The sequence below is a fragment of the Acipenser ruthenus genome, chromosome 6 (assembly GCF_902713425.1).
Source record: "Acipenser ruthenus chromosome 6, fAciRut3.2 maternal haplotype, whole genome shotgun sequence".
Taxonomy (NCBI): Eukaryota; Metazoa; Chordata; class Actinopteri; order Acipenseriformes; family Acipenseridae; genus Acipenser; species Acipenser ruthenus.
In genome coordinates this window covers 51410981-51427912 of record NC_081194.1, presented here as the reverse complement: position 1 = coordinate 51427912, position 16932 = coordinate 51410981, and the positions used below count along the sequence as shown (strand labels likewise).

The following is a 16932-nucleotide window of genomic DNA, read 5'->3' as shown; positions in this document are numbered from 1 at the left end:
CCCTCAATTGTGACCTGTAACAGTACTTGTTAGTTAGATAAATTAAAGCTTAAGTATAAAGCATTGTTCTTCACGTATCACTCAAGCACAATAATCTTAAGAGAGATCAATAATTAGCTTCAGACAAAGATGGGAATCTCTCGTAATTCTGGTTTCAATATATTGCTTTAACCAGGGAAAAAAGGCATTCATCTAAATTAAATCTGATTGTGTAAGGTTTATAAAATGTGTGTAGCATGACTTCTAGTATTCCATTACTGACTAATCCTTTCTGGAAATGTTTACACAATCAACCACTTTTCAATTAATTTCCAGCATAACACATGTTATGTCATATGATCTGACGTTTTTCTAATTTCTGGGAATAGGAATGCTGAAATGTTACACATGCCACTTCAAACAGTTTGCAGTTGTGTACTGTCAGATGATTGAGCACAACAGACCACCTAATTAGCTCCTCTGACAGTTAGTAAATTGGTTGCATGATCTCTACAGAGCCAAAAAGGTTTCCCTTTGTTGCAGAAAGGCAGGAAGCTAGCTCTAATGTTTGCTATTGCTACCTTGCTTAGTTTCGTTTTACGAGAAACTAGTGCTTTCATCTTACTGCATTCACATATATTAGTAGTTGCTGATGTATAGCATGACCTGGAAATTGAAGTTACACTCGCTAAAATATACTTGACTTGATGTGAAACATGTATCTCTCAAATATCTCCCAATAAAGATATTTTATATTGTATGATACTGTGGTCTTGTGGCAAAGTGGGTAAGTGAGTGCAGGTTAAGGCAATACAGCAGTGCAGAAGAAACAGACAGACAACGATATTCATGTGCAAGGGTATTTAATGTCCAGAGCCTGACGGCAAACACCTGTATATAATAATGTTGTAAAGTGATACAGCGACATGTATCACTTTATTTATAATCTCTGGGTTTGACCCGCAATCAAAAGTCTTTTAAACCGCCACGTAACACAAAACACATAAAACAGGTACTACAGTGAGTGAATTAGTGCTTGTGGTGCAAAGACAGTTCTCCATGAAACAAAGGGAAGTGCTGGTGTCCGGGTTTGATGCTGGCCTTCAGCTTCAGCTCCGGATCATGTTAGTAGTCTAAATAACAAGCAAACAGTTTTTACTAGACAAACAAAACAAACACAACACTCACGTTTCTAGTATCACAGGGTCTCCTTCTAGGTTGTTCTAACCATTTACAAAGGAACAGATTACTTTCACTATGACCCCTATTTATACCCTCCCTCATGACCCCTTGGTTAACGAGCGCATCCACTGCTCCAATCCACGGATGCCACGCCGTTTCCCGTCCAGTTCATTGAGTTCGGGTACCGTAGCTCCACCTCTTTTCTAGATGTCCGACTTCCACCTAACCCTGGGAATAAATTGTCATGCCATTTAGTCCACGGTACTCTGTTCCCTTTACACAGCGCCCTCACTGGTCGGGAGGGAGATCTAACACCAAGAATCATTCGATCTCTGTCACATATCCCACCTCTCAGAATGGAGCCAAAGGAACACTTGGCTAAATCTACCTTTCCCATTTCTCCCCCCTCCCGGGAAAATTAATCCACATTTTGGTGGTCTTTCCCCACAAGGTGTACCATGTGGTACTTGAAGGGCTGCAATGCCAGATACCACGAGTTATCCAGGCATTGCTGTCCTTCATTGTGCTTAACCACTTGCGTGGGGCGTGGTCAGTGACGAGATCAAATGAATGTCCCAGCAGGTAGTATCTTAAAGAGTGAATGGCCCATTTAATGGCCAAACACTCCTTTTTGACCACAGAGTAGTTGCGCTCCCGAGGGAGCATTTTTTTTACTGATGTACAGGATGGGATGTTCTACTCCGTCTACCGTTTGAGACAAAACTGCACCCAAACCGACATCCGACGCATCGGTGTGGAGGATGACACTCTTAGTGAAGTCTGGAGTGATGAGAGCGGGGGCCTGGCAGAGTCTCTGCTTAACAATATGAAACGCACCCTGACATTCTACTGACCAGTTAATTAAATTTTGTGCGCTCTTTCTGGTGAGGTCAACTAAGGGATTGACCACTGTGGCATACCAGTAATAACTGGCTAACCCCAGTAGAGACCTCACCTGAGCCTTGGTTTTGAGGATTGCTGCGTCCACCAAAGCCTGGACCTTGGTGACAATGGGTTTCACCCTTCCATTCCCCATTATAAATCCCAAATATTGTGTCTGTCTTGGGAAATGCACATTTTCTCAAGGTAGCTGTCAGCCGGGCTACCCTTAGAGACTGAAGGACGGCCATGATCCTAGCCAAATGCTCTCGCCAGGTGGAGCTGTAAATAACCACATCGTCGATATACACTGCCGCATATCCACGATGTGGATGTAGAACCTGGTCCATCAGTCTCTGAAAGGCAGCGGGCGCACCATGAAGCCCAAACGGCATGGTTGTGAAATGAAACAGCCCCTCTGGTGTTGAAAATGAGGCTTTCTCTCTAGAACTATGGGTTAATGGGATCTGCCAGTATCCCTTCGTCAGGTCCAAAGTGGAAATAAAACTCGCAGTCCCCAGTCTATCTAGAAGCTTGTCGACCCAAGGCATGGGGTACGCATCAAACATGGCAATAGCGTTTACCTTATTGAAATCAATGCAGAAGCGGTTGGTGTTGTCCTTTTTGGCCACTATCACAATTGGACTGTACCACTCACTCCTGGAAGACTCAATCACCCCAAGTTCGAGCATCGCCCATGCCTCTTTGCAAACGCCACATCGCCGACTTTCTGGGATCCGATAAGGTCTCTCTCGCACTGTGACACCTGGGGGAGTGATAATAGCATATTCAACAAGGTTAGTTCTACCAGACACTTCAGAAAAAAACATAACTAAACTCCTCAATTAACGTTGCTGATCAGGAAGTAACTGTTCCCCCATCGAAATGTCTTTTGTGCTAGAGGTCTCAAGACCGGGGCCCAAATCATCCTCTACTTCGCCTGGGGCTATAAATAAGGCCTCCCTTGCCTGCCAGGGTTTTAATAAATTTATGTGATGAATTTATCTTTCATTACAGCGATCGAGCTGTCTAATTTCATAATTCACCTTTCCTACAGCCCGAATCACTTAATGTGGCCTCTGCCATTTAGCACATAGTTTCGATTCTGAGGAGGGAAGCAGCAGCATTACTTTGTCTCCTGGTCGAAAGGTTAGAATTCGTGCATTTTGATTGTAATGCTGCTGTTGCCAGTGCTGAGCCGATTTTGAGGTTGTCCTGGGCCAAAACGACCGACCAAATCTAGTCGATCTCTGAGTAGGAGCACATGCTGCACTACATTTTTGGACAAGCCTTTGTGCTCCTCCCACCCCTCTCTCAGCAGATCAAGGATACCGCGAGGCTGTCTGCCGTACAAGAGCTCGAAAAGGGAGAACCCTGTCGAACTCGGCGGCACCTCTCACTGCACAAAGGAGGTAGGGAAGAAGCGATGCCCAATGTTTTTGCTCTTGATTCACAAATCGTCTCAGTATCTGCCTCAAGGTCTTATTAAAGCATTCTACCAAACCATCCGTCTGTGGTTGATAAACAGATGTCCTGATGGGACGTATTTTTTGTATTTTGTAAACTTGCTGTAATGTATTAGACAGAAAGTTAGTTCTGTGATCAGTCAGTGATCTAGCCATAATCTGCAATAATTCTTTGGCTATCGCAGCGGCACTAGTGGACCTCAATGGAACTGCCTCTGGGTATTGTGTTGCGTAATCTACCTTGTAGGGGAGAATCTCACCAATTCACTCTCTGTCACAAGATGTCATTCAATTAAATCCTTGGTCAACCCCCTCTCCGTTGTAACCTTGGTACTAAAATATGAACACTTTTTACACCTTATGCATAATTTATAGCAAGTGATACACATGTGACTTAATTTGATATGGATGACCCTTTTACCTAGCAACACCGGTTAACACATTATTATGACTAAGCTGCTATTCCAGTCATGCAGGGAACCTGAGAGTGTGAAGCCTAACAGTTTCCAAGGCAGCTATCTGTCAGTAGGCTTACATGCACTTGGTATTATTATTATTATTATTATTATTATTATTATTATTTATTTCTTAGCAGATGCCCTTATCCAGGGAGACTTATGATTGTTACAAGATATATTATTTTTTCATAAAATTATATTACATTACATTATTTTTTTACATATAATTACCCATTTATACAGTTCAGGGTACAGCTCAAGGGTACAGCAGCAGTGTCCCCCACCTGGGATTTAACCCACGACCCTCCAGTCAAGAGTCCAGAGCCCTAACCACTACTCCACACTGCCGTATTCCACATACTGCAGTAGGCCACATATGTGCAAGTGGAATTTGTATTTCACATATATGAAACGTGCCATTCTTCTAAGATTCCCAGTTTTCCATGCAACTTTTTTACAGTCTTTTGTTCCACGTACTCTAAATTACTTAATTGAACAAATGTAACTTCCATACAGGTGTTCATTGTGTAATTAGTTAATGGTGCCTATAAAACATGTCCACTCCAAAACTAGAGGACCCCTTGTCAACAAAATCACACATTCAGAGGGGACAGACATTACAGCTGCACAACCCTATGAGTCATTTTCCAAACCTCAATTTAGAAATTCTGCTTTTAGAAGCAGACCCTCTATTTGGCACGGATCATTTTTGCCGGAGCGCCTATAGAGGATGATCGTGAACACGCATGAATAAGATATTAAACAGAACCTGTGATGACTAATAAAAATGAAAAGATTCTTCATAAATATACATGAGGCAACTGTGTTGCAGTGCCTGGGCTGGGATTGGAACCTGTAATTTCATGGCTTTATGGCACTCTTACATTTTTACATGTATCACTTATCCAATTGTGATCAAACTAGCTAAAGGCATTCTTTAGAACAAACTATTTACGTATGTTTACCATCTGCACGTATGTTACATTTTTACATAAGTATACTGTAGGTTTGATGTAGTTCTGCCTTTTCATTATATTTATATCTCTAATTACCCTCTGCTGGGGATGTTTGTTACTGATATAATCGTTTTGTATTCGTAGCCATGGCAGGCAGATGTACGTCACTAACATGCTTATTTCTGTCAGCTAAACTACATTGCCTCCCTCATTAACCTCCTGTAATTCCACATTCAAGCTTGGTCAGTGATCATATCCACATTCTTCCTCATCATCAGTGTCAACCCAGACCTCACAGAGCACAATTAAAAACATATTTCTGTTTCGCCTTGACTGTGATAGAGTTTTAACCAAAAGGTTAGTCGTATCTTTGCAGTGGTGTCTGTTAGGTACAATATATAAAGGTTTACTTTAATAAGAGGGATATGTTAATTTGACTTCCAAACTGCTTTGTTATCTGTTTACAGTGTAATTATCTCCCCAATTACACTGCCAGAATGTACCTGTGTTGTCAGCAAAGAGGTGACCCCCCTGCTTAATGCTCTTGTCGTTTCCAATGTGAATATACAGCACTTTGAAACAACAAGGCCTACTGTTTAAATAGTACCGGTACCTGTGACAGGGAGGACCCTGTTGCTGGTTTTTGCGCGGATGTGTTCAGCTGGGAGACGTAACATGAGATACGTTGCTAGGCAACCAATTGAGCAGGTAGGCTTGCCCTGCGCTGAGGTGATCGAGAGGTCTGGATTGGCTGGGTGGCGTGCCCGGGGAGGCTCAAAAAGCGTTTGCGCCACAGCTCGAGGCGACTCCACCACTATGCTACACAGAGGGATGCTTTGTTTACATCAAGGAGGATCCATTCTTGGCCCACTTTTTTATTTTCCGTTTTCTATCTATAATATTCCATTGGCAGCTGATCACTCCTCAATTCAGTTTTATGCAGATGATATAATGTTGTATTCTGTAGGTACTTGTAGGTCTTCAGTCATTAAGGAACTGTAACAGAGCTTTGTTGTCATTCAGCGAACATTTTTAGACTTATGTTTGTTGCTGAATGCTAATAAAATATATATTTTAATAAAAACATTACTTGTACAGTTGACTCAAGTTTATTTAATATAACCACTTTAAAGCAAGTGGCACTGGAACGTGTAACAAATTACAAATACCTGGGCATTTGGCTATAACTTTCAGAACACATTACTTCTGTTAAACAAAATCTAATTGGGTTTCTTGTATCATAATAAGATGCATTTCACTCGCTGTACTAAGTATTTACAAGTTCAAATGACCTTATTACTGATTTTTGACGGGAAGTGTGATTTCTAGATTGGCCACTGAAACTGTGTTGAATAAGTTGGATACTTTTATGTCATTCAGCAATTAGATTTATAACCGGAGAGCCGTGTGGAACCCCTCATTCTGATTTGTGCAGAGAGCTGAATTGGCCTCCTTTCAGTACCAGATGTCTTAAACTGGTATATGCTTGTTATTTGAACAATATTTGGTAACGTTCTGTTTACTTTTTCTTCTTCGTTCTGTCGGCTTAGATCTGATGCATTTATAAAATTGTCAGTTCCAAGGGTTTTATCTACTTTCGTCAGACACTCATTTGAATTTGCAGCAGCAGGTGGAATGTCTTACAGAGGGATATGAAATTGATCTATCTGGTTTCTGTTAACCTTTTTAGTCATAAACTGGATATGCTACTGACTGATACTTGGAAATGTTAAATATGTAGTTAATGTACTGGATTGTATTGTTTTATTCTGTTACATCAGATGGATTTTAACTATATGTTGTCTTTGCTGCAGTTTGAGCCGCCTTGTCCAGGTCACTACTGTAAATGAGAACTTGTTGTCAATTGTTCTTTTACCGGGTTAAATAAAAGATTTGAATTGAAGACATTAAAAAAATGTTTTTAATTTAACTCAGTCTCGTTTAACATAATTTTATGTACATCATGTTCAATTCTATTAAACTGTTTCCTGCAGTTGGCTAAATGGGTTTCTTGAAAGCCATTTATCCTATGTTGTAGACCAAAGGTCCCCAATCTTTTGTAATTTGAATTACCTACCTGATTTCTTCTGTGTGTGTGTGTGTGTGTGTGTGTATATATATATATATATAGGCAGGTGTCCCTCATTAAATTAGTGCCAGGTGATTATGGTAAAACAATTATACAATTAAATTAAACTGTGTAAAAACAGCCACAAAAACACATTCCCCAGTGTGTGCAGGGCCTCTGCCATGTCACTATATATGTCTGTGGCTCTATGAAAATCGGGGCATGTGCTCTGAACTATTTTATAAATTATGTGTACAGATTATTTTTTTAAACCGCAAATAGAGAAATAAATACACTGACATCATCAAAATCAATGTCAAATTTATTCAAGCACTTTACAATAGCTTGTGAAACGGTGTTGTAATTAATAGCCTGTAGGTAAAGTGTATCTGCACGGACAACTCTCAGTTGTACGTCCGATGCACGTTCACCATTTAGGCCTAGCAAAATAAATACACCGCCCAGGTGCACAGATTTAATTGTAACACAGAGCTGACAGCAATGATAGACCTAGTGTCACAATCAATAAAGAAATAAAGAAATAAAAACAAAAAGAAAAGCTAAAAATAAAAGTTTGCCACACAAAATGGTGAATTATGGTGAATCATGCAATGGTATGAAATGAACTTTCCAAGACCTTTGGCTTGTCTGAGCAGCGACACTGCACCATTTTCACATCCAATCATGGAAGGCGCTCCGTCTGTACAAACTGAAACTAGCTTATCACACTGTACATTATGATCATCAAAGAAATCTGTCAGCTTCTCACATACATCTCGTCTCTGAGTGTGGCCTTCAAGAGGCAGTGAACAGAGCATCTCCTCCCAAAGCACACCATCTGACTGTTTTGGAAAACGTACCCATACAAAGCCATGCTCCCGGAAGCTGTTTCACGACTGGCTAGCAACAGCTGCAGAAGCTGCTGTGTACAGTCATTACAGTGGAAGTCATGCAGGGATCTGTTAACATTAGCTAAAAACAAGGCAATAAAATTGGCAACAATTTCAAACAGAATATGATTACTGTAGAATGTTGCTATTACAAGCATTGCATAATTAATTAGGGTCCTTACTTTAAATATGCAAATAACAGATTTAAGACTGATGTAACACTTGTTAAGCGTCAGCATTAAAAAATAAATAAAAGAAAGACGCGTTTGCTTCTACTAGTAGCTAATGTATAAGGCTTTTTTGTGTGCTCGAATATGTAATATGCTATTAGAATAATTTAGTATTTTCGTATTCGACTACACTGACCCATCCCTAATTAGGATTATTATAATTCAGTTTTAGCGTTGCTGTGACCATATGGGAACAGCTCAGTTGCATGTGAAAAAATGAGTATCATTTGTACACATACATTTTCAAATCTTAATAGTATTTTCATTTTCTGACAAGCACACAGATGTGTGTGTTAAATGTTTGAAGTAACATATTGAAGGCTTTGTTTATTATTATTTATTTCTTAGCTGATGCCCTTATCCAGGGCAACTTACAATTCTTACAAGATATCACATTATTTTTTTTACATACAATTACATTATTTTCTTTACACATTATTTTTACATACAATTACCCATGTATACAGTTGGGTTTTTACTGGAGCAATCAAGGTAAAGTACCTTGTTCAAGGTTACAGCAGCAGTGTCCGCCACCTGGGTTTGAACCCACGACCCTCCGGTCAAGAGTCCAGAGCCCTAACCATTACTCCACGCTGCTTTAGCCACTTTCTTTTGAGAAATATACTGAAAATATGATGATATCATGAAAAAATATATAAATATATTGGGACAGAGAAAATTGCATCCGGGCCAGTAGTTAAAAATCTAAACGTAGAGCCCTGTAAACCATTTTCATTGGCAAAAGATTACATTTACTCATGACAAACTTTGGAATGCATTAAAGAGCTTTTGTCAGCACCCTTGGGTTCTGTGCCATTTAATTAAAGCCCTTTACAGCTTAGGCTGAATTTGAGGCCTGTGAACAGGGAAACCTCTGTGGCAAACAAGATATTCCCCACTTTCAAGGTTCTGTGTGGTTTAAACCAAATGCCTAAGGTCCTAGAAGCGAGAGAATTCAAATTCTGGAAACTTAAGGAGCATGTGTGAATGTACTGGTATTTGTGTACCTATATTCTCTGAAAGCACTGTCCTTTATTAATTCCATTAGTCAAGACACACTTCGTTTCCAAGTGCCCCGTTGGCTATTATTGGTTCACAGCAAAGGCCTACAGTATTCTAGAGAAGAGCACTTGGCCCTGGTTATGTATTCCAATGAAATTAGTTTTTAAGGCTCAAGTAGCAGATTAGCATCTTGTGCTATTTAGGCTCTGTATTAATTAGAAATAATCCTCCAGCATGCCTGGAGGTTTCGCATGGCAGAGGAGCTCAGTCTACGTAGGAAAGTGATAGCCTGTTTCTTACAACTGTTCAAGCAAGCAGTGTCTGTGTGCCACTACACTGATGAGATTAAGTCCTAAACCCCTTCAAGAACCCATGCAGGCTGTTACTTTGGTAAGTGTTGGCAAGGAAGGTGCCTGCTTACAGCTTTGGTTCAAATTCACTATTTTTTAAAACATGTAAAAATCCTAAAAAAGAATTTACTAGGCAGGTTTTAAGAAGGATTTAAAATTAAAAAATGGGATCGAAGTGATCAAGAGTGGCAGGCTGGGAACATTGAATATTCCTCCAAAATCTTCTACCAGTATGCAATGTGAAAGTGAAACAAATTAAATAATTCAAGTTGATATTCTAATTGATTTTAATGCTAACAGGCGCAGGGGTTGTATGTCGCTGACATTATTTTCCATTCACCCTCTGTGTATCTATTTGATATATGTACACAATTAACTTGATAAAAATATTACAGAAGATATGTACAGCACAGTAACTAAATTACATTTTGTCCGCTGTTTAATGCATTCGCTTTTTTACATTTTGATACCAAATGGGTTCAGCACCAGTATAGAAACTTTTCAGGTAGGAGCATTCTTGTATTTTCAATGGATGTTGGACCCAGACAGAACCCTGTAGTTGGAGATTCTAGTCACCACATGGGGATAAATACATTTATAAAACACTAGATACAGTGCTGTTCAAGCAGCACCATAAACAACTCCCATGGTAACACTTACAAAAGAAATAAGCAACAATAATATGTAATTTCAACAGCATATCTTATTTCTATTGTATTTGCCTCATTCATTTTTTAATGCCATACAATCTACTCATTAAACAATGTCCCGAGACATGAGTCATTTGTGTGCTTGCAAAGCCATTGTTTACTTGTGAGGTAAAAATCACTTTCAAGTATCCAGGTTAATGTAGTCATATTTCTGGCTTATTTTGTAACATGTATGCCATTTAGGGTTGATAGTTTTATAGATGGTATTTCTGTTCCTGCAGAACACAATTCATAAGCCCACGAAGCATTCATTCTGCATCCAGCCCTGCCGGGTAATCAGTCTAACATCTATAGCCAGCCCTGAAATGGTTTCTTAGTGTGTTATGTTTTGCAGTAGCCACATAACCCCCTGCTGCATGTAGAGCATTTAACCTTGAACGGACCCACTTTAGCTTCTTAAAGGCATGAAGTGTACAGTATATGTGTTATACAATATGCACCGGTCAAATGCCTTTCACAAAGGCTTACTGAGTTAAGTCTACAGTAAATACAGATCTGTGTAGAGCAACTTTTGCAAGCAGTGCTGAAAAAAAATCAAGAAAGAGCACATCAATCAACATAACCTTTAGTTGCCTCTATTTAACGTGACGTGTTGTACCAACTGTACGCGTAAGAGCAACAGTCAGACACAAGATACTGAGTTCAGCAAGTCAAGATACAAATCAATGAAGAGCTTTGACGTGTTAATGTGTCTGTTTATTGCATATATATATATATATATATATATATATAATTTCTTTTTCTTTTCCCAGTTCAAAGTTAATTCAAAGTGAATCTATATTTAGAAACGATTCCCCCAAGTCAGCCCAACTAGCTGGAATTATTCTATAGGAATCTAGGGATAACAGACTTCAAACACATCAATCTCAATGAAGCAAACACTTTAAGCAAAAAGATAACTTGCCTTTTTTCTACTATTTGCAAGTGTTTAGTTTACATTCTCCTGGTTAACTGTGTACTTGCTACCAACTATAATTTGCAAATCTCAGTTTGCCAGTTTAAAAGAAAATTTGAGGGAAGATTTATTCTTTGAAATGTTTTGGGTATAATGGTGATTAAACCACTTTTGTAAGGAGCACAACAACTTGGTCATTTGCTCTTTTGCTTGATTCATACAAATAGGAGGTAAGACTTGGTGGTCCAGTGGTTAGAGAAAGGGGCTTGTTACCAGGAGGTTCCCAGTTCAGCCACTGACTCACTTGTGTGATCCTGAGGAAGTCACTTAACCTCCTTGTGCTCCATCCTTTGGATGAGACGTAAAAAACCGAGGTCCTATTATAAGTGACTCTGCAGCAGCAGTTGTGATGCATAGTTCATCCCCTAGTATCTGTAAGTCGTTTTTGGATAAAAGCGTCTGCTAAATAACTAATACATAATAATCATAATCACCATCATCTAAAAATTATTTCAATGAACTTCAAATTTCTTATTGCACATCAAAATAGGACCCACACTGATAACATTATCTTCTGTTTTTGTTTGTGGGTTCACATTCACATTCACATTCACTGAAGGTTATCTCTTAAACTCCTCCTACTAAACAAAGGATTTGGCTTCCTTTATATAGCTTGTGGCTGGGGTTTGATAGACCATCAATTAATCAATCAAGCCCCCAGCCACATTCCCCATGTGGATTCTGTCAGTGATGGAATTAACCCCATCCCTGATAAACTTCAATTCAAAAGAATTAATCTTTATTTATACAGAGCTATATAAACACACACTAGTTACAAATTCAGGGCTTCCATCCTGCCACAGGGTTATTCTATTAATTACCTCCTATTTGTATAAGTAGTCATGTCTGGTACAGTAGTCTGTATGTCACACTTTGTGTATATATCTGGAGAATCTCCTATGCAATTTCCATGAAACTTGGTATTCACATTCTTTAGTTAAGGTTATTGAGGGTATCTGATTCTGTGGATATAAGGGCCGCTCTGTTCATCCATCTGTCTGTATGTCACATTTTCGCATGTATCTGGATAATTCGTAATCAAATTGTTATGAAACTCTTGAGTCTAATTCTTATTCTATATTATTCTTTACATACTGTTGATATGTGTCACGGTCATCATCTTGTTCACAGTTACAGCTCTAATTTTGAATTTACAGCTGTGGCTGGGGATGCGTGCTGCTGACACACTTGTTTTACTAAAAGTTTACTTACATTTTTGGGGCCTTGATAAATCTGGCCCATGTTTGCAATCAAGCCACTCTTAACATTTAAAATAAAAATAAAATTAAAATGGTAAATGTTTTTTTTTTTGTTTGTTTTGTTTTGTTTTTGTTTTTTGTAGTGTAACTAATGATGTACTTGCTATGCTGTAGCTTAAACCTTTACAGCAAACGTATTATGCAGCCTGAATGCGGACACATCGCCCCTCCTGGTCCTTAAGTGTTCCTATAAAAGCTTTGCTACAAAAGGCTTCAAGCCTTTGTGCACTTTTTATTTTAAGTTGTGGATGTACATGTGCATATTTTAGTAGTGGTTTTAAATACATTGACGCATATCAAAGCGTTGTACAAAAGCAAGTGAAAGTATGTACATTCTATATGCAACTGTACAAAGACTTCTGAGTGATTTTTAATTTTGTTCTTTTTTTTTTTTTTTTTTTTTTAGGAATCAGAGTTTATCTGCTTGGAGTTTGACGAAGCCAAGGTGAACCATGTTTTAAAGAAGATGTGTGAGATTGAGGAGAGCATCAGTGCCATAACACACAACAGCTAATTTTTTTTCCAAGTACATTTCTAGGCCTCTAGTTAAATCTGCAAATGTTCATAACTAGTTAACGCAACAGAGCTGGAGGTTATTGACGAAGAAGCTGGAATTGTTTGTACTTTAGTTCACCTGTTTATATTAGCCGCCTCCAGATCCCCTATAAATTAAACACACTTTCCAAACCTGGAAATAGCCACCCATTTGTTTATCATTTGTTAAAGAAATGTCTGGCATCCAGTATGAAGTAAGGAAATAAGTATCCTTAACATGTTTGAATATGTTCCCAAAAAAAAAAAAAAAAAAAAAGTTTGATTTCAACTACAGCCTATTTCTTACCCCTTACGTACTTACTGAATATCTTGGTATCCCTGAATAGATGAACACGCTCCTTAAATACACTGTATGCCAATTAATTTATTGCGCAAGCCAGTATATGTTATTAGATATTTTCCTTGTTAGTTTTCAGGAATTTTCAAGAAATGTAGGTGTTATGAGACACAGTTAGAAACAATTCACAAAAATGCAAACACATTAGATTCAACAAGTCAGTCCTACACTTGATATAGGCATTGATATTGGCAAAGCCCAATAATGGACCAAATCCTGGCATTTCCTGTCCATTGTTAACCTTGCTGACACAAAGATACAAAGGTAGCAGAGATACTAAGTATTTTTTCATGTGCATACAATCATCGCTGTTATTTCCCAGATGTGATAATCTGCTCCAATAATGTCGCTTTGTCTTCCAAATACAAGACCAAGGTTTTTGCTCTACAAGCAATAAAAGCTCAGATATATTATACGCTGATAGCAGTTACAGTACCTGTATTCTAATACTGATGGCGATTAGCATTGAAATGATTTTCAAAAAAGGAATTATTATTATTTTTTTTTTAAACAATGGAAGTTTCTAATTTCAGTTTGAGTGCAGCACACAAGATATGAGCCCTTCCTCAAACGTACATGTCAGTGATGAAAACTTCAGCTCCATAGCAACTGAGGTTTATTTAAGTATTTAGAAACTTAAAGTAACCTTGGTTCATTTTGAAAATATGCTTTTAGTAATTGTGAAAAAAGTGTAGTATTTAAAAGAAATGTGAGCACAGAACTATGACTGTAAGGACATTTTAATTATGGTACTGCTATTCTGTAGCAGTTTAAAGAAGTTAAAAGTAAAACTGTAGTACAGATGATTTGTAATGTTGGCAGCTTCAACATGAACATAATTGTTTTTCTATTTTTTATTTTTATTTTTTTTATTTTTTGGTACTTCTTTAAGTATAGTGCCACCATAATTCAGATTTAGTCACCTTGACCTACAGTAATTGTGTTTTCCCCACACTTCTGTGTAACTGATCCCCAGTGAATGGAGAGGGTGCAAGTCAGTTGTTACATTGCCATTATGTCACTTAATTTGCTATTACTTCTCATCTGTGTTAGTCCTACAATAAGAGTACAACTTGTACAAAAGTATAACATTTTTCTACAGTGATGCACATACTATATTCTGTGTATGCCTTTATTTTATAGAACATTGTTGATAAATCACCAGCAAATTAAATTAATAAAAAAAAATACTCAATTCAGTGATCTCGAACATTATTTTAAACTTAATATGAACCCCTTTCATGTTGCTGAGATTCCACCTGTACCTGGCTTTGATGTAAAATACTTTTTGTTTTTGTTTTTAAGTGACCTTTTTCTTTGTTCGTTATGAGTAGTTTGAGAAGGTTGAAACTCAAGAATAAGGACTATCTGTATTTAGGACAGATTAACACATTTCCTACATGGCTATTTCCATAAGTAAGGCATGCACAAATGTGACTGCATCTTTATCTCACAAAATACAAATTCACAAACAAGCTGAGCTGATGATTCCTGCATAACTAAACCGTTCTGTCTTGAAATATTGTTTTGTGAAACAGGTGAAAGCTGGCAATCTGCTATTGCTAGGGAGGGGTGGACTTTATCACCCATCCTGAAATACACACGAGAGGCAGGCAGATACGGTGCAACCATTATTATTTATTTCTTAGCAGACACCCTTATCCAGGGCGACTTACAATTGTTACAAGATATCACATTATTTTTACATAGAATTACATTATTATTATTTTTTTACACTATTTTATTTTATTTATTTATTTACAATTACCCATTTATACAGTTGGGTTTTTACTGGAGAAATCTAGGTAAAGTACCTTGCTCAAGGGTACAGCAGGAGGTTGTGTGGTCCAGTGGTTAAAGAAAAGGGCTTGTAACCAGGAGGTCCCTGGTTCAAATCCCACTTTAGCCACTGACTCATTGTGTGACCCTGAGCAAGTCACTTAACCTCCTTGTGCTCCGTCTTTCGGGTGAGACGTAATTGTAACTGACTCTGCAGCTGATGCATAGTTCGCACACCCTTGTCTCTGTAAGTCGCCTTGGATAAAGGTGTCCTCCGGTCAAGAGTCCAGAGCCCTAACCACTACTCCACACTGCTGCCCCCAAGCAAGGAGGCACTCATTTTCAGCACAGGCAGGCGGCCTAAACCCTTGCACTGCCCTTCTGTGTAGTACAATCACTGTCCACTCTGCTGTTGTATTACATATAGTTACACTTGCCCTCCTTACTCCAGGCTTCTACCCTTTCTATATAATAATGCACTATTCTCTGCTACTCCACCCTGACATCAAAACCCCAGCCCAGTTCTGAGTGACCTAAACCCATGCAGTATATTGACTTTTGTTGGTGTGTTTTGAAGGTTGTTGCTACAGCAAATAATAACAAGAAGCTGGGTGGTCTTACCTGCATTAGCTGTGTACAGTACCATCTCACAGCTGCATCTGGGTAAAACACAATCAATGTTTTTTTGGGGGTTTTTTTTGTGAAATTTAGTAGTCGCCAATTGATTTTACTACATTTTTTTCTCCCAATTAGAAATATCCTATTGTATTTTTTTTTTAGGCTCAGCTCACTGCTACCACCCCTGCACTGACTCGGGAGCGGCGAAGACGAGCACATGCTGTTCTCTGAAGCATGTGCCGTCAGCCGACCGCTTCTTTTCACTCTGCAGGGCCGCCATGCAGCCAACCCAGAGTTATAGCGTCTGAGCACAACACAGCTCTGGGCAGTTTAAAGGCAAGCTTGCAGGTGCCTGGCTGGTCTACAGGGGTCGCTGGTGTGCGGTGAGCCAAGGACACCCTGGCCGACGTAAGCCCTCCCCCCCGGGCAGCACTAGGCCAATTGTGCGCCGCCCCCTGGGAACTCCCATCCACGGTCGGCAGTGGAATAGCCTGGACTCAAACCGACGACCTCCAGGCTATAGGGCGCATCCTACACTCCACGCGGAGCGCCTTTACCGGATGTGCCACTCGGGAGCCCCCCAAAACACAATCAGTGTTAAGGAAGAGATCCTAAAGTGCATTTTATTTTAACTAATCTCTTATTTTGAAGTACGTGCAATGGATTATTTAACTGATAATTCTCTTTTACATCAAATTGGTTTCTTGCTCATTTTATACCATTCTAATTGTTTAATTCCTGTTGCCATAAACATACTTTACCTGTCTTCCTTTATACATTTTTTTCTTTGCTTGATTCAGAAGAAATACTACAATTTCACTTCTGTATTACAAAAAAAACTATTACAAAAGGTGTGTATTGCACAGCTAGGTTTCAGAGTGGATGTGGTTAAGATTGATTGTAAATGCTATTACATTGCATAGCTTCTGTGTAATATGATCATACGGTACTCAAAACAATATAGTAATACAAAAATAAACTTTAAGAATTTTTTCGACTAGAAGTCTTTCTCAAAGTATTCAATGTTGAAATGAGTTGTGGTTCATTTTCTTATACCACAGGGTTTGGTTTCCCCACACCCAAATAGCAAAGTGCAAAAATGTCTGTGTGGTCACAATGTGTGCTAGTTTTCTGAGCTCCTGAATCTCACAGGGATAAAAAAAGAACCTGTATATCTATGCGATGTACTGATGTCCCACTTACATTTTTGTATACGTACTTTCAGTGGATGCAGGTCATGGAGCTATACTTTTTTTTAT

At 38.7% G+C, this 16932-nt stretch overlaps 1 protein-coding gene across 1 annotated transcript in view; it reads left to right on the top strand.

Moving 5' to 3' along the window:
• Positions 1-14471, top strand: part of commd1 (copper metabolism (Murr1) domain containing 1) — a 64571-nt gene extending 50100 nt beyond the window's left edge. Inside the window, exon 4 of the mRNA XM_034017406.3 lies at positions 12791-14471. Within this exon, the coding sequence (XP_033873297.3) occupies positions 12791-12898 (108 nt within the window). The 3' untranslated portion in view covers positions 12899-14471. The remainder of the gene's footprint in view (positions 1-12790) is intronic.
• The last annotated feature ends 2461 nt before the right edge of the window (positions 14472-16932 follow it).